Here is a 25635-nt window from a genome sequence, read left to right on the forward strand (position 1 = left end):
ATTTGTGTTCTTGCTTCCAGAAACAAGGTGCCCCCCCCCCCACTCCAATAAAGCAAAATATTGCCCTTGCAAGAATATACCTAGTTGTTTGCTAAAATGGTCCTTTCCCAGTTGGATGCATGTGTAAAGCAACATATTTTTTTTGTTTTAGAAAAGTGATTCACACTAAAGCTTGCTAATGGCGAAAAGGTCATGAAAGCACATTAAGCCCGTCCTCATGTGCTGCACTGACTGGCCCAATTCAGGAGGCTGCTACCTGAAAAAACACCTCTTCTGGTGAGTGGACTGGACTTTAAGGGCATCTTCGCAGACTCTCCTCAGTGCCCCCTCCTGTTGAATTTGGAGAATGGCAACAAGGGGAACAGCAGTTTGCCTGCTTTACTAGACTTCGGAGACACATGTGAAAACTTTTCCTCAAAGTGTTTTTAGCTGCAGTTTTAAGAGTAGCTGCTTTCACAGTCGGAGCTTTTAATATTCTCAATGGGGATTTTCTATTCATTTAACCTTCTGTTTAAATTGGAATTTTGTTAATTAATGAAGTTTCAGTATTTGCATCTCGTAGTACTGTATGCTGTGCTTTAATTGTAAGTGACCTAGAAGTATCTTGTGTTAAGTAACATCTACATTTAACAAAGAACAACGATAAATAGTTAAGTAAGAAAAGGCATGACCTCAGCCCTTTGTTGCTATCTTGAGTTTGTTTGCTTGTGGGGGGGGGTCACACTTCTCCCCGATCCAGTTGTATTGAAAACTTGGACCTGTCAATCAATTTCATTTGGCAATTCTTACTTCTCTTCCTGGGGACATTTTTAACACAACTTCTCAGTCTGAAGCAGGAAATAGTCTCCATGTGTTGTCTCTTTTCCCTCTTTCTTTCCAACCACTCCATTTAATTTCCCCTCCCACCTAGCAGTCAGTTTTTTTTTCCTTTCAGACTTTCTGTGCCATTGAGTCTCCAGTTGCCTTGGGGGTTTTCCTCTTCCCTAGGGTGTTTTGGTTGTTTTTTTTTTTGCTTTTTGCTTTTTGCTTTAAGAGGTGCCAAGTAAGGTGTCTGATGGCATCCTGACCCCCATGGTGTCACTGTCCTGGGGACCCTCCATCTAGCAATATAGAAGTTGGACAGAGGAGAAATAGTTTACCTGGCTATCTTATCACTGCACGACATAGTAAGCAATCTTTCTCCCTGTAGGACTCCATCCCACGTCTGGATTGTAGTTGTAGATCTGACAGGGATTGTTCCTTCCCCGGATTCGATTTTCGTCCGTAGCTGCCCTCTTGCTTTCCGGTTTGGATGTCTGTCTCCCTGATCTAAGTGACAGAAGCAACCACTGTTCATGCAAGGAAAAACTATGCTTTCTAAGAAAATTCAGCCCTGTTTTCCATTACTCATTTGGGACGACAGCAGTTAGGAAAAAAGTGGTGTGAACTTTAAAAAAAACTTCTAGAGTGCCTCATTTATAGAAAATCACATCCAATACTTTTTTGCAAGGCTTATTTCACACTGTTCTACATGGTACAACCTTTTATTTATTTTAACAGAATATCCCATTTTCAAACTGAAATTTCCAATATGGCTTACAAGCAACAATAAAGCCATGATGAAATGATCCATAGATGCATAACAAATTAATTCCTCCACAATCTTTGTAATGTATGAAGTGGAACTGAAGTGTCAGCCCTCCTAGATAGTGTGGCTTTTATAATATGAAGAAAACTAAACAATTTAATTTTCAGTAAAAAGCCAGTCTAGATTTTCATAAACTACGAAAGCTATTTTCAATAAATTGTTTTCTCTCAAACATTCCCATTACTAGGTGAAACTTGTCCTACCTTCTTGTGCTGCTTCATGTGGTGAGAAAATCCGAGCATCGCCACAAGGAGAGGTGCTGATATAGAGATGAAACTGTACATTTTCTCTCAATTTAAACCCGCTTCGTTCTGATTTGATAAAAATAGATTTTTGCTGATCTTCCTTACTACTGAAACAAAGTGCAACAATGTTATTAAAAAGGTGTTTTGGTTTTTCTAATTACAACAAGCAAGAACCAAAGTTTACCATAACTTGATTTTAACTCTTATGGTGTAATACTCTAACTGAGTCTAGGACTGCTTTTTCTTACTTAGCTGAACATTTTGCTGAGCAAGTTCCACATACAGCAGAATGTGTCTCAGGAGTGAAGCTTCAAAGTAGGGTCCAAGCTCCTTTGTCTAACAACCTCAAGGAGCAACTTAATTTATCTAAGTTCTCCCTTTTCCATTCATTAAAAATTGTTGCAGAGAGAAATATAGGTATTACATAAAAGTGGGAAGATATACAGTTTAAGAGCACTGTTTTGTATCAATCAAGGTAAGTCCAATTTGCTCCAAACATGAAAATTTCATTTAAGCCAAGGTTATAAGTTTTGTATGGTTGTTGTTGTTTTGCTTTGTTTTGTCTTTTGCAAGGGCAATGGAATAAGATATCAAATATATACATCTGTTTCCATGTCTTATTGATCCATTTATAGTGGAAGCGTAATTAAATGAAGTCCCTAATTTGTCCAGAGGGATTAATCAGCAAAAGCTCAAATTTCCTGTGATTCACTTGGAAGATCTGAAACCTCACTATGTAGTAAATCAATTGCTGCAATGTTGGCATAGATATTGCAACAGTCAGGTATAAAACTGTTCACTGTCATATACTTTTCTGTTCAATATTACCTATCTTAATTCTTTTCATCATTGCATCCTGCCTAATGGCCTCTCCAAAAGGCTTTTTGAATAAGACCAAAGAGAACATTTCTGGGCCCTCCCCGAATCAGGAACTTTTTGGATCTTATACTATTGACATTAGCCTGAGCAGCTGGTTGGGCATAAAAGACCTAGATAGCCTGGAAGAAGTCAGGGCCAAACTGAATAACTCATAATAATTTTATGACAGTCTCCAAGACAAAAGGCTCTCTGTGCCAAGTGACAATTCTGTGAACAAAATATTTTTTTGTTTACAGTAATGAAGTATATTTAGAGATAAGAATATATTATCTGCAATCTGTTTATCTGAAATAAATTTTGATCATAACTGATACAAAAGCTACTTATTATTTTGAGCTTTGAGGCTATTAAGGATGTAAACATGTTACCTTCCGCATTCAGGAGGGAGGTTTGTTGACACATCTAAACTGGGGTGCCCTCCCTCCCTTGTTTGAGTACGACTGTTATTTTTCCTTCCCTCCAAATATAGGAAATCATCCCATTTTGCCTCTACATACTTTAAGGCCCCTAAATTAAAAAGCAGTTTCCAGGATGTAGCAGAGGGGGCCACTCAAAAGGAAACAGATATTTTAAAAATCAATATAAACATATAGATTTCACCCAGATGCACTTTATTTTATTTATTTGTTTGTTTCATATAAATTCTAAACCACTCAGAGGGGATTCCAGCTATTCTTCTGGTCACCAATTCTGACTTTTAACGTACACTTCAACATAAAACAAACCATAAAATAAAAGGACAGGATTGCACCAATGCAGGACAGTTTATGCCAAAGATGTAAAGAAATATTTATACTAATGCTAGTGTCATATCCATGTTCCAGAATAAGGCAACTAGCTATCCGTCTCTGCTGATATTAGGACCCCGGCATCACTTCTGTGAAGCTGCAGATCATCACAGAACCTCACAGGATCACATCCCAAGACTGTAATCCTAAGCACAATGTGATCAATGGAACTTTCTTCTATGCTTAAAACTGGGATGCAAGGGAATTGTTCTTTAAACTTACCATAAGAGCAGTTCAAGTTGTGTATAGAGAAATTTAAGCAAGCATCTACGTGCTATAATTTCTGCATGGCAATCGTTCAATGCAAGACCACGATCACTCATATATTCTCCATTAATGCATTTTGTTCCTGTAGAAACACTTATAACCTGAGCATCTTTCACATCAGTACCTGGGAAGACAAGTTTTAAAAGGGAAAGCATATAAAGATATTTTTAGAAGACTTGTTTGGTGAAATATGGTAGCCTTCTTGCATGTCTTCTTGAAGGTGTGGCTTGGGGGACAATACTGCATCAGATGACCTTCAGCTACATCCTAGTCGTATATATTCTGAAGGCATACTTGGGGTGGAAATGAAGTCACACTAATATCTGTTCATGAAACTTGGGTTGCCTTTAAAATTCTGGAACTACATAAAAATTCAGCAAAGTATTAAAAACTACAGAACCCCACATTTTGTGGTTTGAGTGTCAATTACTCAGTTTCGGGGTGGCACAAAATGCTGGGTTTGTAGCACAAAACGTTGGCATCAGTTTGGGGGGAATCCTGAATTTGGGGGTAACACATTAATGAAGCTCTTCTGGAACAGACATCTAGTCTTGCAGGTTCCTCTTCTTGGTTTGTCTGTGTCTCTCCCGCCCCCTGCCAACAAACGCCAAGAAGACTAGGTTGGGAGACTCTATCCACCCACAACGGCAATATTGCTCCATTTTCTATGTGCCACTTCATCCAAACACCAAACCCTCCTCCCCACTCATTTACCTGCTTTGTACAAAAATGAAACAGATTTAAACTGCTGCTGCCACATGAAGTTTGAGCTTAAAATTGGGATTCTATTTCAATCCACTAGAGATTTTAGATAACCATTAAAGCAAATGTTTTACTTTACTGGGACAGAAGATTCAATTCTAACAAAAAAAAATTCCTCCCTTCTCAACTTTAGTATGCTAGGAATCAATTTTTTAAAAGCTAAATTTTGATGCTGGGTACTGTTTGCAGAACACTAGAAACCATGGTGAGATTGGGTTTCTTGATAGAACCAATGCTTTCCAGAGACATTCTCTGAACACTCAATGCCCAGCCATATACGCCTGGCATCCTGTATAAAAGAAAGGATCAGACCCTCAACTGGAAATTCCAGCCTCCGGCCTACAGTTATTGGTTACTAAAAGGGAGAGAGATTTTTCTCCCTCTTGCATAACACTAGCATATGAGCTCATTCAACGCAGCTGAGGGTTCAACCACACTTCTGCTTGTCCTGTGCTGAGAAAGCACAGGGCTGAGCAGTTTTCTGCTTGATCTGCACTTTCTGAGTGTTTCCAGCCCTTGCCCCACTCCTTTCCCAGGCAAAACCTATTCATTAGTTTTAAATCAGAACTAATGGCAATCTGCAGAAAATCCAATTGCCCTTTGCTTCGATGGAGTGCTAAACCATGGTTTTCCCCAGAGGAAAGCAGGAGGGCAAAAGGAAGTGTGGAAGATCCAGGACAGACAAAAGGAACATAGTTAAAGTATCAAATTCACTACCATAAGATATTGTGATGGCCATCCATTTTTATGGCTTCCAAACAGCACGTGCACTACCTGCTGTAGTGTCTTGCTGCATTGTCCCAGTGAGAACCATGGCAGAGCGGCTGCCAAGTCTCATCAAGTCCAATGACCATTTCCCCTTCCTTCTGATCCATGTGGGTACAAATGATGCCACCAGACTCATGGAAGATGGAGCAAGTTTGTTTTCTGCTGCTCCAGAGTGTAGGATCCAAACCGACGAATTACAAGAAAGGAGACTCCAGCTCAACATTAGGAAGAGGCTGCAGAGCTTGCCTCACAAGAGGGAAATGAATTTTTATTAAAAATGAAAGCTATGTTTTTGGTACAAGTACACACTCCTAATATTTGCCGAGAGAGAACCTAAAAATGTCACTCCTCTGACAGCACGGCTTCTGTCAGTGAAATGGGAAGAGAACCCCATTTTCAATGCTTCCTCCTCCCACCTCTAAATCTGTTCTCCCACCATCTAGAAGCCTCAGCACTACCTGAGCAACACCTCTGGATACAACCTGTTACATTTAGAGACAAGTAGTCTGGACTAAATTTCCTAATCCTATTTTATGAATGAAGAGATCTCAATATTTTAAAGCAATAGAAACTATATATAAAATGTAAATATCCATTCACCTTTACCATTTTACAGAGGACAAAAGGCCAAATCAGTGGGGGAGGCATGTTTTTGGTTTGTTTTTACCTGTTGTCATGACTACTCCAGATAGCACTTTTCTGCGTGCATGGGGCGATGTAAAATTATCTGTCAAATCGCTGAATTTATCTACCACCAAGCGTGCAACAGCATCAGCTAAAACCTGCAAAAATCAGACAAATATATTGGATAATTCATCAAAACAGAGCTGCCTTTAAAACATTTCAAAATGGATTATGGTATTTTTATTTAATTAGTTTTTAAAGTTCTATACTGCTGTTCATCCAAGGATCACAGGGAATCTTTGTAATATTTACTAGAATTGATTGGTGCTGTTATTTCGAATTACTGCTGATTCAAAGTGTTGAAGAGTTTATATCCATGCCCTTCAGGCATCTCTACAAACTATGCTGTGTTTTATGGAAGCCCTTAGTGCTGATCATGGAACAGATAATTTTAAATTCAGGGAATGAGGCTGCATGCACAACATTCACAACATTCAATTTTTAACAAGGCTCTAGCCTTCATTATGAGATCTTCTGTAGAAAATTTGAGGTATCTAAGATGGTATTTCCATGGAATGCATCCACAATTGGCTTGTAAAGCATATTCAAAGGGTAAGAACTAATGGAATTCAAACCAGAAAGTTGTACCAAGTGGTGTTCCATTGAGGTTGGTCTTGAGTCCATTATCATTCATTACATTCATTAGTGACTTGAATGGAGTGAACAGTACCGCAACCAGATCTGCAGAGAATGCCAAATTTGGAGGGATTGCAAATACTTTGGTGGATCATGTAAGTTTATAATATATATATTTATAACTGAAAAGCCAAGCAGACTACAATAAAGCATAAACTGAACATATTAAATATAAATATATAGAAAAAGACACAGAGTCATAAAATGGTAACTCTTTGGCTAGACATTAAGACAGGCAATAAGGATTTTGAGATTAAAGTGAATTATAAACTGAGTACAAATCAAACGTATGCTTTGGGGGTGATAGTGCCAGTAAACTGTGGCTTGTATGTAGAATTATACAAATTTATGGGTGACATGCAACTGAGAAGAGTTCTCGCTGCTTGAGGAATAGGTTGGGGAAGGGTTTAGATCTAGGATCTCCTGTCTCATAATGTAATCTTACATTGCCTTAAGGATCCCTTGCATTATGTGAGAGCTGCATAAATATACCTTCTAAATATACCTGTTATAATAGGATTCAAATTTTATTTGCAGGAACTTTTAAGCCTCGTTAAAAGTGTTACAAAAAACACTCACTTTAAGAACTGGGCCATTGTCGGACTTCCCAACAATCTATGATTGATCTGGAATATTCTAAATTAACATTCTTGAAAGAATAAAAACAATTGGTATTAGTTATAGAAGTTTACAATGTGAAACGGGCGGGGAACCTTTTCTAGCTCGAGGGCCGCATTCCCTTCTGAGCCACTTTCCAGGGGCCAAATGCCGGTGGCAGGCCGGACAAGAGGCAAATGTGGGCAGAGGGATAAGTAAAAGTTTCACTTCCGTCCAGTAGGCTAGTTTTCACATGCTCACACGTCCCTCTCTATCCTCTAATCAGGCAAGCAAGTCCTCAGAGTTCCAATCAGGCAAACACACTCAAGCAGCATGTGCGGGAATGGTGGTGAGGGGTGTGGCCTGAGGAAAATGGGGGCGTGTCTGGAGAAGGGGCAGGACCTGGGCGGAATCTCCCAAGACCTGATGGAGGAGGCCTGCAGGGTTCCCCACCCCTGATATCAAAGGACTGTTACGGTATATTAAAGAAATTTGTTTTAAAGGCTGAGTACATTTTTAGGAAGGGACGCGGGTGATGCTGTGGGTTAAACCACAGAGCCTAGGACTTGCCGATCAGAAGGTTGGCGGTTCGAATCCCTGTGACGGGATGTGCTCCCATTGCTCGGTCCCTGCTCCTGCCAACCTAGCAGTTCGAAAGCACGTCAAAGTGCAGGTAGATAAATAGGTACCGCTCCGGCGGGAAGGTAATCGGCGTTTCCGTGTGCTGCTCTGGTTTGCCAGGCCACATGACCCGGAAGCTGTACGCCGGCTCCCTCGGCCAATAAAGCGAGATGAGCACTGCAACCCCAGAGTCGGCCACGACTGGACCTAATGGTCAGGGGTCCCTTTACCTTACATTTTTAGGGGGGGTGTTAAAACATAAGCATAAAGTGAGTGGAAAAGTTTCATGTAAATTCTCTCTGATTGTTTGGATTCCACTACCACTCACACTATCATTTACACAGCACTCTTAATTTATAGTCACAGCAGCCATACGTAGGCTATAGCATGGGCACAAAAAGTAGTGTGACAAATGGAATTAAGGTCACTTAACATACTACCGTGTATTTCCATGTATAAGATGACAATTTTCATGATAAATTGGGGGTCATCTTATACATGGGTTAATGCAGTAAGTAAGCAAGGGCTGGTGGAGCTGCGGCAGTAGCAGGGGACGGAGGCAAGGGGGCCGCTTGCCTGCTCTTCTCGGTTTAGGAAGAGTACATGGTGAGTCCTCAACAAACTTACAAAAGATGCTCAACAACTGTTTTTGCAATTTCTCCAAAAAAATCCCAGCTTTCTTAATTTTTAAATTTCTTAATTTGGGGCTCCCCAAAATACACGGAAAAATACAGTATTTACCAGGAAATCAATATGACCTATGTCCACTTTCATTCTTTTCAAACTGAATCAGGAGCTTTATAGGCTTCAAAGAGTTTGTATAAAAATACTCAACAGCTATTGCCTCTCCATATTCCCAAATCTGTGGCTAATGTATGCAGAAGGAAGGAGGAGACGACAATCGGAGGAGGCGGTGCCTGCAGACAGCTCCCATGGCAGCTGACTCCATGAGATCTAGAAGGGGGCATCAGAAGGTCACTTCCCACTGACCCATCTTGCAGGATCTTGTTCCCTAACCCCTGTAAGTTTGCCATTGTTCTTTCTACCTCCCCCGAATTCCAGTACTTAGTTGCTCTGACTGGTCATCCTGGTTGCTTATTTTCTCTCTCTCTTCATGTTGCCTATTTCTGACTTTCAGTTGCGATGTGTGGTTAATGGTGCTCAGGCAGTGATGTCTAATAACCTCAGGTACCACAGCATTGTGCAAGCTAGGTTTGGGAATCGGAGCAGTGTGGGGTTCACCACATGCTTCCTTTGAAGGCCTGCTTTGACAGCACAGGTGTATTGTGTTCAGCTAAGACAGATCTATGAGCAACACTGCACTGAACTGGAGGAATTAAAAATGCTACCTACCACAAGTTTCTTGATCCAGCAAGATGGTGGAGGCAATGCTCATAGTTTCATTGCTTCCAGGATCCCTAGTCTCCCCTCTACAAAGGCAAGGTAGCCATACAATGGGAAGATGAGTGGCACCACAGAAAGTATGAGCACTAATTTCTCTCATAAAATTGCATGTAGCACTGCATTCTATAAAAAATAGAGCAAAGTATACTACAGTATATGGACATTGTTAGAATGGGATCAAAACCTGCCCCCAAACATTGGAGTGTCAGGAATAGGGACAAATTTGTCTCCTGCAGAGACCATGGAATAAAATAAGGAGTGGTATCCAACTAAAAACTTCTGTTAGCGCAACGACTTTTGGCCATGCAATAAAACTTCCTCTCACTCTCCTCTCCCCACATATCCTCCTTAAATCTGTTCTGGGGGTTCCCTCAGTCCTTCAGAGCAGATGTAGGGAGGGAGCAGGAGGAGAGGAGTGGGAGGGAAGCTCCACTGAACAGGCAGAAGTCCTTGCACTCAGGGAAAAATATGGCTGGGCACTGCCCAAGGGTTGAACCATTAACAGGGTCCAGTGGGTGGGTGGCTTTTTTCAACTCCACCGTGAGCAGTTGGGGGAGCAATGTGCCTATGTGTGATTCTTTACCATCTTCCTCAGAAGAAAATGACAGTCTTTCACCTCGAGCGAGAACTTTAAAGGGGTGCCCTCAGGGTCTGTGTTGGAGTAAAGGCAAACACTATCTATTGAACAGACTTGTCTCTGATGGTAGAGTTCCCAGTTTATGGATGGGGCGAAGGGGGGCTGCTACTAATGTCAGAGGTACAGCGGTATACCAGTGTAGTTAGCCCTTAAAAGATGTTGTTGCCTAGGTAAGTCACACCAATCCTTGCCTCTGTATATCCAGTTCTGTGTAGCAGAACCTCCTTTTTGCAGAGCAGCACATTGCTATTATACAAGGCAAGGCAATGGTGGCTCATCAGCAAAACAGTCCTGCTGCATTGGAAATACGTCACCTTATAATGCCAGGGAAATGCAACAGTTCGCGACATTGCAATGATGTGCAGTTCATGTATACTGCATTCTGCTTCATCTGCTCATTCAGTCAAATCATACATTAGGTTAACTTAATTTCTCAGGAAGTATAAAATATTCTGCCCATTCACAGCATCAAACATAAGAGAATTAGCAGTCTAACTGGATATTTTGTACCCCTGCCAGAAATAACACACTGAAGGAACCCAAATACAACTATTTATGCACTGCTAAAACGAAAGGTTGTAACTTCAGTATTTTTTAATTAACTCATTAGCCCATTATAACACATAAAGGGAAATGTTTTCTCACCTGAGGCAGGTGTAACTGAAGTCCTTCACTAGGAATAGGTTGGTGAGATGGTGTTTGATCCAACTGCATGTTAAACAAGGATGCAAGAGCTGATTGAGCAGCCCGTGCTTTTGCAAGTTTTTTGTTTCTTCCAGATCCTTCAAATGTTTGGCCATCCACTGACACAGCCATTACAAAATTCTTAGCGTGACTTTCTCCACTTTCTGAGAGAAATTCATACTTTAAGCCTGGTCGAAGTTCATTCAGTATCATGACTGGATTCTTCCCACTTGTTGAGGGATATGGTGATGGAGCAGGGAGAGACGACTGTACAAGGCTACAGGCCGCAGAAGATGACAAATTATAGTCTGCACTGGAGCTAAAGGAACCATCTCCGTTGGAATCCAGATAAAAGGAAAGATCAGACTGGGCGGGGTTTTCAAAGCCATTGAAGAGGGTATCTGGGAAATCTGCCTGATCAGAGGTGAAGTCCGTATTTACGGAAAGAGTTCTTCCCATGGCGAGATGTGCTTCGGAAGCATTTGGAAACTGAACAAAGGACCTCAGGGCCTTCTCAGCTGCATGGAGCTTGGCTTTCTTTTTTGTAGGGCCGGAGCCTTCAAACAGCTGCCCATTAACCTCTACTGCCATCACAAAAATAGGGGCATGAACGGGTCCTGTTTGGGAGAGAAGCTTGTATTGCAAGCCAGGCTTGATTTCATTCAGCTGCATGAGAGCATTTTTGGGCAAGACCGGCCCTGGTGTTTTCTTCCTTTTCTTTGTGCGGAACTTGGCGTGGCCATTGCTTCCCTCTTCCAAGGGTCGTTTCCTGCTGCTAGCGCCACCGCCATTGGAGAGCTGGTTCCCCTCTCCGGCGCCTTGCAAACTCCCATCTTTAGATGAAATGTTGTCCATGTTGCGGTTCTCTTTAACATCAATGCTGCCTGAACCTGTGGTGCCCAGAAAGAGTAACTTACAATGCCTTCGTTGCAGGACCTTGTAAATGTAAAATTTACAGATTCCTTTATCTATCTTTGCAACTGGTTAAGTGATGTGTGCTCAAATATTAATATCTTTATTAGGTATATTAGGTGTAATAGGCAACTCAGAAACATACACTGAGTAAACATTCAGACATCTGATATTGGCATATGCTGATAAAAAGTTTTAATTCTGCACCAAAACACCTACTAGTATTTATATGTTAAATTACCCTCCCTAATTCTAAAAGAAAAAGAAATGAACCAGTAACTGGCAACATGTCATAACCCCAATTTACATTCATTTAATATCCAATTAACCTCAAACATCAGAATCCACAGGGCAATCACATAAGATTACCTATGCAGGTAGTATCAGGCACCTGCTCATCTGTATATTGAGGAACATGCCTCTTCCTTTGAAAAAAAAAGACTAACTCAATGCATCTTATTGAGAAAAGGAGAGTATACTATTTCTTGCCTGCAAACATTCAAGTTATTGACTTATACAGTAAAACCTGCTTTGTGCTTTATGTGGTAGTCATGTTATACAGGTCCTCCAGAGCAGCCAACTCCATAAGTAAGCTGAATGCAGGATTGCTGTTGAAACAAAGGGCTGGTTCACAGGTGACACTAAAGAATGAAGTTTCTAAACCAGAAACTTCAAATCACAGGTTAAAAACCAGGCTTGTTTAACTAATCCAGGCATAGGCAAACTCAGCCCTCCATATGTTTTGGGACTACAATTCCCATCATCCCTGACCACTGGTCCTGTTAGCTAGGGATCATGGGAGTTGTTGGCGAAAAACATCTGGAGGGCCAAGTTTGCCTATGCCTGAACTAATCAGAACTTGTTTTAAACTACAGTCTAAACCAGGATATTTCGAAAATAAATGCTACAAAGTCCTTCTGCCAGCCATGCAAGAGGAGAAGGAAGCTCAGATGCATTCCAATTTGTGCACCTAGGGCTAAAGTATGGTTTAGCATTATGTGCACCATAGCCCTGTCTGTGGTTAGCTGAGTAAGGGAAACTGAAAGTAAAGGCTCCCAAAGCCCATGCGCAGAGTGCTCCATGGTGAAACGTTACATCTGAATGCAGTGAATATGTGAAAGGCAAACTGGGTGAACATGTTCTCTAAAGACATTGAGGGAGCAAAAGCATGGCAGAAAGCCAAGTCCCTGGCACTGAGTGCTCACAGGCATTTGACACCTGCATGCGTGGAAGTCCCTTCACCTTGATTTTGAATGTGCAGCTGCCAGAGGGCAGACCAGACGACAGCGGCATGCTGGAGCAGGGCCAACCTCATGCGCTGGGTGGATGTTTGAGGGAGGTTATTGAAACACCCTTAAATTCATATCCCTGAATATACGGCGGGCATCTTTCTTATAAACCCACTATCATGTAGCAGGTAAACATATTCTAAGTAAATAGTATTTACCGTATTTTTTGCTCTATATGACTCACTTTTTCCCTCCTAAAAAGTAAGGGGAAATGTGTGTGTGTCTTATGGAGCGAATGCAGGCTGCGCAGCTATCCCAGAAGCCAGAACAGCAAGAGGGATTGCTGCTTTCGCTGTGCAGCGATCCCTCTTGCTGTTCTGGCTTCTGAGATTCAGAATATTTTTTTTCTTGTTTTCCTCCTCCAAAAACTAGGTGCGTCTTGCGGTCTGGTGCGTCTTATAGAGCGAAAAATACGGTACTTTATGACATTTACATTTCTAAACACAAATCCCAACGTATGCAGTGGAGTTCTCTGTTATAATCTCACTGTCATGTAATGTGCAAAGGTGTTCCAATTAGAGATTTTGTAGTGGACTTAAAGATAAGATAGATCTATCTATTTGTAACTTTCAGCATCCATCTGAAGGTACAAACCTGGGGGGATGGAACAGTAAAATAGGGTCTTTAAAAACCCCAGCCTCCACCCCAACCCCATAGACACAAAGGCGCTGTAGAAGGATGCAGACAGACATGTCTTTCATGTCACTGGTAGGAGAGGATACTTTTCTTTAGCTGAATTCTCCCACCTCATGATTGCTTCAGCAGTGGAGGGAGGCCTCCCTTCACCACCAAAGTTGGGCCCAAGCCCACTGCAATAATCAATTATTGGAATCCACCCCACCCCCCAGAAAACAAATTCTCATACCGTGTTCATCAGCAATTATGTGCTATTTCCTATTGGAACCCCCTACTGTTACAAACTGCTGCTCAGCCACAGTCACATATAAAGCTACTAAATAAATAAACAAGACACTACTTTGAAGCAGGTAGATGGAATATGTAAACTTCAAATTCTAAAAGACTAGAATTCCAACTGTCCTACTAACCAACTAGGCACCTTATCATAAATACAGGCAATCTTCATTTTGCGCGGGGCTACGTTCCAGATCCCCTTGCGTGTTGGCGGGGCCCGCGTAAAGCGTTCTGCCCCTGCCCCGTCCTCATTCCACCCTTTTAGTAATGTTTTAGTGACGTTCTAGGGTCACTTCCGGGTTGGGCTCCGTGCATGTGTGAGCGATTGCGTGTCAGTCGGGAGTTGCCTGTATTAAACATAAAACTTTTCAAGAGCTGTATATTCAGAATGTAAAAAAAAAAAAGGTTATTGGGGGCAGTAAACTTATTTGACTATATTAAAATACTTATCTGAACATTACATTAGATAGACATAATAATTTTAAACACTGATGCCTTGGTAGTAATACAGAAATTCAATTTTCTAAACACTTTGTTACAAATGGCAAGCTTCTTTAAATATGCCAAACATGAAGCAATACAATTAAACATAAAATAAATTCTACTTTGCCGAAGAACCCCACCCAATCTCAGATGCCTAAAACATATTCACACCATTGGGGAGGCATGACTGAGATTCAAAATTTGCTGCTCTGGAAAGTATATTTAAATTTGTGTTAAATCCTACAATTAAAAGCACACAGACACCACTTCACCCAGTTGACAAAGTTGATGGAACAGTTATTAAATTTTCATTTATAACATCCTCCAGCAAAAGCTCGATAAGTTACTCCTTTCGGTGCTCAAAATAACAGAAAATTAAAAGAGAGTGGATAGAAACATACAGGTTAAAAAGAGAAGAAATAAAAATAAAAATAGTGGCAAATAAAATGAAAGGAATCAATAGTTTTTCATATTTTTAAGAACTATTTCCTTTGAAACACGTTCTGTTATATCTTAAATTTTACCTCAAATAGAAAATTTTATGTGTACAGTTGTAGCCTTTTCAGAGCAGTTACATCTGCACAAAATGCTATTAAGCACACGGTTGATATTATTTGCAACATAGCAATAGCAGCAGATCAGACATGCAGATTTATTCCACGTTGATGGATGTATTTAAGACTGATGTGTAAGGTGATGATCCTAGAGACACACATTTGTGGGTAACCTCCCCCTTCAAGCATACATGATCGGAACCAGATTAACAAGCAATTCAGTTCCTTAGAGAAATTTATAAAATAGATTGTTCAAGATGCAGGCTTTTCGTTAACCAGTCTTGAAATGATGAAGACAGAACATTCACAAAAAGGGATAGGCCTTGAAAGAAGCTAAGGAACATAAATACCCAGCCTGTTGAAATATTTGCTCTTGAAAATCATTTTCCAATTAAGCATAAACTTCCATTTGAAAACTGTAAATTCAAACATGATAGGTTTCAGTTTTTTTAAGTCCACTGCTCCTTTTCTTTCTTATTAAGTACTGAGGCTTTCAAAAATGCTTAGCCGTACAATTTCTTTCCAAAAAGGAGCTTTTGTGAATTTTTGGCCATTTGATTTGCAACCAGGGCAAAATTAATTGCCAGAGCTCTAGTGTCAAATCACTAAAATGACAGCATAACTGTATGATGTTTTCAAACAGTTCATGTGGGTTTTTTGGGGTACACCCCACCCTACACACTTCCTCTTTCTTTATGAGTTATTGTTAGGGCCTTTAGATCCTTAAATAGAAGATAAGGGATTTGCAAAATGTGGTACTGAATTAATTAAATCAGGAGCAGTCTATGAAAATGTCATATAAATAAAGATAGTCATTTTAAAAACACAAAGTGTGGGAAATACTTTTGGTATTTCTCATTTCATCAACTCAAGAGCAATATGCATAACACACACATCATCCACAGTCCACATCATCCACAATCATACAAAGATGTGATTCCTTATGTATTCAATTACCAAGATGCAAAGAGCTATTGAGCAGCAATGCCTAGCAAGATTTTTTACTTTTATATTTAGAACAGTTAGCATTTAGTCATAGAATCGCAGAATTGTTCTCTTCACTTTGGTGTACCATGTGTACAAGGCACAGGCTGCAAACTCCCTGGGTTTGTAGAATTAATTGTGTGGTTCTTTGGATCTTCATCAGTATATTTTTGCTCTCTCTTGTATTGTACAGACAAATAAAATGCAAAAAGGGGCATTATCGCCCCAAGAGAATGACTCAGGCTGGAGATAGACAATAGGCTTTTTCAGAAAGTCAAAAATGGCATGGTGGAGGCAGGATTGCTATGGTATAAACAATTATGCTACATTTGTTGGTGGCAGAAAGAGGTATACAATTTCCGGAGAGATTGTCCTGTTAGACTCTTGCAGAAAAAACAATGAGTCTTGTGGCACCTTAAGGATCAACCAATTTACTATGGCATGACCTTTTGTGGAGGACAATCCACTTCATCAGATGAATGAAGTACATATATGATAAAATGCTGACACCAAATAGGGTAGCTCACTGGCAACAGGCACACATTCATGTTAATTGCCACTACCTGCTTGTCACCTAAGCCAGGGCTTGCGGGAGTCCTACTGACATATGGAGTCTACTCAGAAGTAGGGAACTCCCCTCCCAATCTCCCATCCACTTTAGCCCAGTAACACATCTCAAACATCAAAGCAACATGGGGGAACAGTACTTGAGTGTGTTCAGAAACCCGTACGGCCAACAAATCAAAAGGAGTATAATACACTATATGAGAATATTGGTCTATCAAAAACTGGGCAAACCATGTGTTAAACATGCTTTCCTTCTTTTTCACATATGCTCATCTCTATCAGCCTTCTCCAACCTGGAAGGCTGATATACACCAGAAGCAAGGGAGGTGCCTGACCTATGGTTGCATCTATGCCATACTTCCACAAGAAGGAAAATGCTAGCTAAAATGTTCCCAGAATAAAAAGAGACAAACAATCATGACATTAATCACAGCTGTTGAAAAGTGCTAGGGTCTTTAAAATGGCTAAAACCAGTCAAAAAACCAAAGGGGTATAAAAACCCACCTCGTGATCCCAAATGATACTGAAAATATGGTGTTACTGAAGTCTGGCTGGTTTCACAAAACCATTGCAGGTGCACATTTTAATTACATGCCCAGGCACTGAGCACAAATACTTTAGCACTTAGTAGTAAAGGCAGATAAGAAGGGATCATCAACCCTAATACTTTTGGCAGGAAATTCACATATACATCCATGAAAAATTGCTACCTTGTCTGCTGTGGTAGGTAAGCAGGAACCAAGTATCAATGCACATTACTCAGGAGCATGTATTCTAACGGTAGTGAAGATCTGCTATGACATCAGTCCTAGATATTCTAGAAACTGCATTTTAAAGTGAAAACTGACTTAGAGGAACGGAGGATGAAAGTTAGGAAAGTCAACAGTTAGGCTTACTCTCAGGAAATACAGTTAGGCTTACTCTCAGGAAACTGTGTCTAGGACTACCACCTTGGGCTTAACTTAGTAGGGCTTAGCTCTGAGTAAACATGCATACCGTTGGGCCTGCACACCCACTGAAGACAACAGCTCCTATGCACATGAAGAATTTAAAACTCATTAATTTCAGTAGTAATTCAGTATTCTTTTTCCAGGGCTGTGCAAATTATTATAACATAATTCTTTCCATAGAATAAAAGTAGGGAACTCCTCTGAATGTCAGGCGGGATTAGAAGCAAAAGGTGACTGACTTGAAAAAGGCAAGCACTAAGCAGCTGCAGAAACAGTAATGGGTTTAGCACTGTATAACATGAACATCTTACTCATATTCTCTTCATCATCTATGTCCATTGTGAAAAAGTTCTTCAGCCTCTAGACTGGTGTAGAGAGTTTCCTTCTGGAAGACAAAATGTGGAATCTTAGTTATCTGTATATTTTGAATGTTTCAGCTTGCGTGATTAAGATGTCTGAGAATTAGACCAAAGTAGCTAATTTTCCAATTTACCTCTGACCTGTTTTTATTCAGCTTGAAGAATTTATTATGTATCCCACACTTTGTTAAAAACAAGGTGTAGGGGTTTTTTTACATGAGATTTCCCCATTTTTATCCTAATAAAAGCTCTGACGTAGAAAATGATTGAGTGGGGATTTGAACTCAGAGACTTCTGGAGGAACATTATAACCATTAAGGAAGGGGCAGCTAACCATTTGCAGGCCAAGGCCACAATGAACCACAGCCAGCTTTCTGGAGGCTGAAGTGGGGGTGGCAAGAATGGCTGTTAGCTGCCTTCCAAAAGGGGATGCACTGGAACTGTTATATACAGTCACAGGTTAGCAACTCCTACACTATACCAAGCAGATTGCATGATCATCCCAGAGCTACACTGCGTTTCCTTGCTCCTGCTTTCCTAATTCTTTGTTGAGCCAGTGCCAGGGCCACTGCTGCCAAATGTGTGACTTTTGAATCTCTGAATCTACCGATCTTTATCTGATATTGAAAAATACATGCATTAAAGACAATTAGCAATATATCACATCCATACTGGGTACTTTCTTGTCATATGCGGCAAGATGCCAACTGTGCCTATCCTTGGTTGTTTAGAACAGTATTTTTATTGTATTTTCAATAAAGTGCAGCTAAAGAAAAACAGTCCATTCGCAGAGGTTATTACAAAGCATACATAGCTTGATACACAGAAGAGATAGGCTTAGAATCACGTAAAGGCATGGTAAGCCTAAGAGAAAAAAGAGAAACTATGCTTTGCTATGGTGCTATGAAATTGTTACTATTGTGGGAAATTTAATGCTGACAAATATAACTGTACATAGACTACTATTAACAAAGGGGTTAAGAACTATAAGGCCTTTATAGTCTTGAGCAGGCTGCAAGGCTCTGATTGGTTGAGAACCTTCTTCTCTCCAGGGGGAGAAATAAAAAGGTCAATTTGCCTTTTTCAAGTAGTAGACTCCCAGTCTGGAAGGACATGGGTGTCTGCTCTGCAGACACATAAAACATCCTCATGCAAATTTCTGTATTTTGCTTTAAGATGTAGTGTTCCTGTGTCTATATTTCACACTGCATTGAAAAAAGTAAATCTTTTTATGCTCAAGTAAAAGACTGGTCTGATTATTAGTGAAAAGTTGAGAGGCAGGGTGGCAAATCCCAGGTGCCCAGATAGGATTCCAAATAGGCTTAACAGCCTTATTCCCTGCTCTATTGCTGTGCAAACTATTAAACTCTACTGCAAAGGGCTTTAAAGAGAGAGTCGAGCCTCACAGATTTGAATGTAGGTCCATTCAAAGTTATCTAAGGATGTCCAGTGAAATGAGTGCTGCAGAGGTTTTTGATTGCTGACAAATTTTTACTACACTTAGTATCCTATGGACAGTCACTTATATGATGTCCCAGCATAAAGTCTACTTTATATGTTGCAAAGAAAATGATTTAATCTTGTTGCCAAGGGAGCAGATAAAACTTTTTCAGCCTGACTGACTACTGACCTAATTCTGCAGCCTCTCATTCAAACTGTGCTCAGAATCGTTTCTGCTTAAGAATAGCAACCCTGAGTGTCTAGGGGGCAACATGACTAAAACATTATTTATACAGTGGTGCCTCGCAAGACGAAATTAATCTGTTCCGTGAGGCTCTTCGTATAGCGGTTTTTTCGTCTTGCGAAGCAAGCCCACTGACAGCTTAGCGGATTAGTGCTATTAGCGGTTTAGCGGCTTTTAGCGGATCAGCTGATAAGCGGCTTAGGGCTTAGGAAAAGGGAGAAAAAAGGGGGGAAAACCCCGCAGGAACTCGCAAGACATTTTCGTCTTGCGAAGCAAGCCCATAGGGAAATTCGTTTTGCGAAGCGCCTCCAAAACGGAAAACCCTTTCGTCTAGCGGATTTTCCCTCTTGTGAGGCGTTCGTCTTGCGGGGCACCACTGTATTTACAATTGAAAGCTCTTCTGTAGCTTGCCCCTTACACTTACAAAATATGTTTTCTTATACTACCTATGCTAATTAAAGGTAAAGGTAAAGGGACCCCTGACCATTAGGTCCAGTTGTGGCCGACTCTGGGGTTGTGTCGCTCATCTTGCTTTATTGGCTGAGGGAGCTGGCGTACATCTTCCGGGTCATGTGGCCAGCATGACTAAGTCGCTTCTGGCGAACCAGAGCAGCGCACGGAAACGCCTTTTACCTTCCCGCCAGAGCGATACCTATTTATCTACTTGTACTTCGTGCTTTCAAACTGCTAGGTTGGCAGGAACCTATGCTAGTTAGTTGAGATAATTAGTTGAGGTAATTGCAGTTCCAGTGTCTAATTGCATCAAAAGTTATATTGTTGTTAAAATGATTGAATTGCTTACTGATTATGATTTCTGTTGCCTTTTCCATCTATGAGGTCACCACATTTTACATCCCAACATAACAGATTCATGATTCTTATTTATAGCTAACCATGAGCCTCAGCATGCCAAAGCAACCTTAAATGGATTTTAAAAACACCGTGCTAGATGATAAATGACAGCACTGAGCTCTATAAAGATATGTCAACCATTAAGTAAACAAAATATGCACAGTACTCTTTAAAAATTTATGGGTGGTATTCATTTACTTAGAGTAGACAAAATGAAATTAATGGGCCTAAATTAGTCATGTTCACTCATTTCAATGCATCTATTCTGAGTAAAACTTAGTTGAATGAAATCCTACGCCTATTTAAATAGAAATCACTAAAAAAAGCATTTTTATCAACATAAAAAAACATAATGTGTCTTTAAAGTAGGAGGAGGATTTCTCATGTATGTTTTGGTATAGATACCCCTTGAAGAGTCACAAAGCTATTTGGCATTGTTAAATATTAATAATATTTGCTACACCATTAAAGGTAAAGGTAAAGGTACCCCTGCCCGTACGGGCCAGTCTTGACAGACTCTGGGGTTGTGCGCCCAACTCACTTAAGAGGCCAGGGGCCAGCGCTGTCCGGAGACACTTCCGGGTCACGTGGCCAGCGTGACATCGCTGCTCTGGCGAGCCAGAGCCGCACACGGAAACGCCGTTTACCTTCCCGCTGGTAAGCGGTCCCTATTTTATCTACTTGCACCCGGAGGTGCTTTCGAACTGCTAGGTTGGCAGGCGCTGGGACCGAGCAGCGGGAGCGCACCCCGCCGCAGGGATTCGAACCGCCGACCTTTCGATCGGCAAGTCCTAGGCGCTGAGGCTTTAACCCACAGCGCCACACTATTACACAATAGTTAATGAACAATGGCATGACTGGCAGCTCATATTCTGCTATTTTATAAATCTCATTATTGTCATTTTCTCTCCATGCAAATCCAGCATGGAACACTTCCAGGAATGTCAGGGTCTTCTGGTTGACAGGCTACCTGATGACTACATGAGACTAGCATAGGATTCTGGAACTAAGGTTGGATGAACGTGTCAATTTCTGTTTCTCTTAGTTTCTAGTTTTTCCAATCTTAATTTCAGTTCTCCACATTTCCACAACAGTCTGCAATTTCTTTTTTTTTGGGGGGGGGGGCTTGATAAATTCCTCATGAAAATTCATCAGCATTTTAGTGTAGATTTAAGAAGACAAGAATAGCCAATGGCCCATCTAGTGCAGCATCCTGTTCTCACAGTGGACCATGAGATGCCTGTGGGAAACCAATGAGCAGAACATGAGCGCAAGAGCCCTCTCCACGTCCTCATTTCCAGCAACTGGTATTCAGAAGCACTGCTGCCTCCAACTGTGGAGGTAGAGAATAGCCATCCCACCTAGTAGCCATTGATAATCCTCTCCTCATGAATTTCTCTTAAAATACACATTTTTGCAAAGCAATTTTCCCTAATACAATGTGTTTCGGTATATTATTTTCACTAATATATGCACAAGTTACCCTAATATATACATTTTGTACACATTGCTTGGCTGGAGAGCTACACTGAAAAATTCAGAGAAGTGCCCTTTTCAAAGCTGGGCTGAGTTTTGGTTTGTTTTTTGTTTCAGAAAGTGTGGATTTTGTAAGTTTGCCTTTAAATGTAAACTGAATCCAATTTATTCCCAATCCCTGTTTGTAGGTGTGATTCCTCAAAATGGTTGCTTGGTGAGACCAGAATCCATGTATACATGATAAGTTATTCTGCCTACTGACAGGGACACATAACATAATAAAACAACACAAGACTAACCCTAGAAACTGTCAGTAATGATGCCAAATCTGGTTTCCAAACCTATCTACCAGGAGTGCAAACTCACTGCTGGGAAAGGAGAAACTACTGTAGAATCTTACCATCATTTAAAGAAGTTCTTACCTGTCCTAATGGTTGCTTACCTTCTCTGAGTATAAATGCCCACACAGGTCTTCAACCTAGGAAGAAATACAATACTTTTAGAATCTAAAGAAGAATGCAACACAAGTTGAATGAAGGAAAGAGGAACAGTCAAGTTTGTGTGATTATATAGGGTTGCCATACATCTGGACATATCTGGAATACTGCAACCGCAAGCAGTGTCTGGTTGGAAATTGGCGGAAAATCTGGACATATGGCAGCCCATGTCGGCAGTGTTGGTTTTGCCAACAACTTTGGCCAAAAAAAGCAACAAAAAAAAACTCAACAACTTTTCTGTCCGGATTTTCACTTTCTGAAATATGGCAACCCTAGATTATTTTCATGATAATGCATTACTTAAGTATTTAGTCTTTAGAAGCAGGTATTTGGTAGCATGACAGGCATGGCGGGGGGGGGGGAAGAGTTCTATGATCTCTAGTCTGTTGCTGCTGGATAATGGAAGAGCGGTTCTTTTATTACAGAAACTGTGTCCCAACACCACAATTTGTAGCTTGCCCTGCATTAGACTAAAAAGGAGGCCATGCATCCTATTTAATGAAGACTCAGGTGCATCATCTTCCCTCCTCTTGTGGAACCCACAGCTCAGATCTCACAGACATGACAAACCTGAGTTGTACCACTTCATTCTTACATCATTGAATACAGTGGTACCTCAGGTTACATACGCTTCAGGTTACATACGCTTCAGGTTACAGACTCCGCTAACCCAGAAATAGTGATTCAGGTTAAGAACTTTGCTTCAGGATGAGAACAGAAATCGTGCGGCGGCGGCGGCGGCAGCAGCAGCAGGAGGCCCCATTAGCTAAAGTGGTGCTTTAGGTTAAGAACAGTTTCAGGTTAAGTACAGACCTCCGGAACAAATTAAGTACTTAACCCGAGGTACCACTGTATGCTTCCATACACAAATATTTCCTGCATACAGAAAGCTACCATAGCAGAGAAAAGACTCAGGTAGCACACTTTTTCCTGGTATACTAGCTTTGTATCCAAGATTATCATAGTACCTTCAATATATTTTTATTAGGACCCATCAAAATACCACAAAACTGTGAGCAAATTCCAGTTTTCCAGGACTCTTTATCAAGCCATATGTTGAACAAAGAAACTGGGTGGGTAGAGGGAGAGAACGTATGTGGTTTTTATTCCCAAATCAGCAGTTCTTAAGTTGGGGTGTCAACAGTGTCATGTAAACATAACTGGATTTTATTTTAAAAACAGAAAACATTCACTGCAGTCATAGAATCATAGAGCTGGAAGGGACCCGAAGGGTCATTTAGCCTGACCCCCTGCACTGCAAATATTAGAAGTTGAAATTATACATATGCACAGACTTTCCCCCTATATCTGGGGTGTTCTGTATAATCTGTAGGTGCACAGTATCCTTGGGCTGCCAGAGACCAACTTGCACAGTCAACAAAACTGCACCAGCATAAGGCCTTGACCCATGTTGGTGGCAGCTTACTTGCTTTTCTTCAGTCTGGGCCTTACTAGGTGGTGGGGAGGGGAAGAGGCTGGCCTCTGAAGACGTGAGCTGTGTGCCGCATGTTCTGAGCTAGTTTCCCTCACTAATTCCCAATAAAACTTTTAAACAGTAAGGCTAGTTACTCCTTTGCAGCTTAAACAAGCACAAAGGGGAAAGCGGAATCAGCTCAGCTTGAATGACATACCGTACTGGCCCGAATATAAGACGCACCCCCAAATAAGCTGCACCTTTAAAATTGAAGGGGGGGGGAGACAATACCCGGGCTGCTTGGAGGGGGGGGAGCCGCACCGCTTTGCTGGTAGCCTTCCCCTCCTCCCCCCACAGTTCTGGGGGAGGCTTGGGAGCGGTGAGCAGGCTGTGCACCGTTGCCCCGCGTTCCTGGGCTGCTCTTGGGGAGGGAAGCTGCCGGCAAAGTGTTGCGCACCCCCCCACCGAAAGCAGCCTGGGAGCATGGGGCAACAGCGTGCAGCCTGCCAATTGCCTCCAAGCCTCCCCAGAGCCATTGGGGGAAAGGGAAGGTCGCAAATATAAGTCGCACTTTAACTTTTCGCTGTCAGAATTTGGAGAAAAAGTGACGCTTTTATTCAAGCCAATACGGGATTACCTGTAAGGGGAAATGGAAGAATAAAGAAAACAAAACATATGCAACCAATTACGCATCTCTCCATCTTTGTTTTTGTCTCTCAGTAGAATACTATCCAATACAAATTACCATCCCATCCCCCCAAAAAGCGAAACCAAGAGCAAGCTTGTTTGTGCAGATTGAGAACCCTGTGGGCCTGCCTGCTTCTCCATTAACTTTATCACCCATTTTTCCGAGAAGAGAGACAGACACCTTCTGTCTCTCTTCTCAGAAATATGGGTGATAAAGTTAATGGAGAAGCAGGCAGGCCCACAGGGTTTCCAGAGGAGCAGCCATGTTAGATTGTCGCAACAAAAAAGGAGGAGGATCTTTTGTTATAGCAGAAGCTTTTGTGGACTAGAATCCACCGTAAGATGCATGAAGTTGTCCGCAGCTGGCAAAGGAGCTTACATTTGTCTCTACAGTGAGGTGTGTACCTAACATGCCAATTCATGCACCTAATGAAATAGACAGTCCACAAAAGTTTATGCCATAATAAATTTGTTAGTTTTAAAGATGCCACCTGACTCCTTATTTTGTTCATTCTGCTCTCCTCTACAAAGCCCCTGGTTCTACTGCTTAAAATAAAGGTTTGGGGGTTTTTTTAAGCATCATAAAAAGTACAGTCATACCTTGGCTCTCAAATGGAATCCGTTCTGGAAGTCCATTCAACTTCCAAAAACGTTCGAAAACCAAGGAGCAGCTTCTGATTGGCTGCAGGAGCTTCCTGCACTCAATCAGAAGCCCTATCAGACGTTCGGGTTCCAAATAACATTTGCAAATGGCAACACTCACTTTGCAGTTTGCGGTGTTCAGGAGCCAAAACGTTCAAGTCACAAGGTGTTTGACAAACAAGGTATCACTGGACTGTAAAGGGAAACAAAAGGGGCGGTTCAAATATATATCATTTGTAGCCAGAAGATGGTGCTGCTCTTGCAGTAAAAATCACCCACGTGATTCAGACCTGTCAAATAATAGAGCACTGTACTACATTGGTAGAAATGGGGAATGTAAATGCCTTACGGGTCAACAAGACCGCCTTTACACTTGTGTGTAAAATTCTAATAGTCATCTTAATTAACTACTAGAAACAAAAGAAATAGCCAAATCCAAATCTTCTTTAACCCAAATCCATCAATTATACAAAAACATAAATCACTCAGAGCATGATTTAAAACAGCACAACCAACCTTACACATTACATAGTACAATTACACAGCAGCATATTACAAAGAAGTGAAATGCTACATTTATAACTTAACTCAAACCCCATGTTATCTGGCTTTATTCCCTCCCCACTTCCATGGTCCTGAATTTTTGCTGGGCCAATTCCATTTTTTAATAGAACTATGACAAGGAAGCTGGCAGGATCAAATACGTCAGCAGAAAGACCAGCAGGTCCACTTCCTCCCCAACCCCTATAATAGTTTCAGTGGTGTACAGAGCTC

General features: G+C 41.2%; 1 protein-coding gene across 4 annotated transcripts in view; it reads right to left on the minus strand.

The window, feature by feature from the left end:
- ADARB1 (adenosine deaminase RNA specific B1) overlaps positions 1-25311 on the minus strand; it is a 41613-nt gene extending 16302 nt beyond the window's left edge. The window contains exons 1-8 of one of the 4 annotated variants that reach the window (XR_013839555.1): positions 24983-25311; positions 22064-22099; positions 17562-17635; positions 10561-11489; positions 6004-6118; positions 3762-3930; positions 1831-1979; positions 1140-1308 (exon numbers count right to left, since the gene is read on the minus strand). Coding sequence is in view for 3 of the 4 variants with exons in the window: in XM_079978374.1 (XP_079834500.1) it covers positions 1140-1308; positions 1831-1979; positions 3762-3930; positions 6004-6118; positions 10561-11489; positions 17562-17589 (1559 nt within the window). In the remaining variant the exon portion in view is untranslated. Of the gene's footprint in view, positions 1-1139; positions 1309-1830; positions 1980-3761; positions 3931-6003; positions 6119-10560; positions 11490-17561; positions 17636-22043; positions 22100-24982 lie in introns of all 4 variants that reach the window. The other 3 variants (XM_079978374.1, XM_079978375.1, XM_079978376.1) reach the window with 3 other exon arrangements.
- Between the last annotated feature and the right edge of the window lie 324 nt (positions 25312-25635).

This window comes from Podarcis cretensis (assembly GCF_951804945.1).
Source record: "Podarcis cretensis genome assembly, chromosome: 1".
Classification (NCBI taxonomy): domain Eukaryota; kingdom Metazoa; phylum Chordata; class Lepidosauria; order Squamata; family Lacertidae; genus Podarcis; species Podarcis cretensis.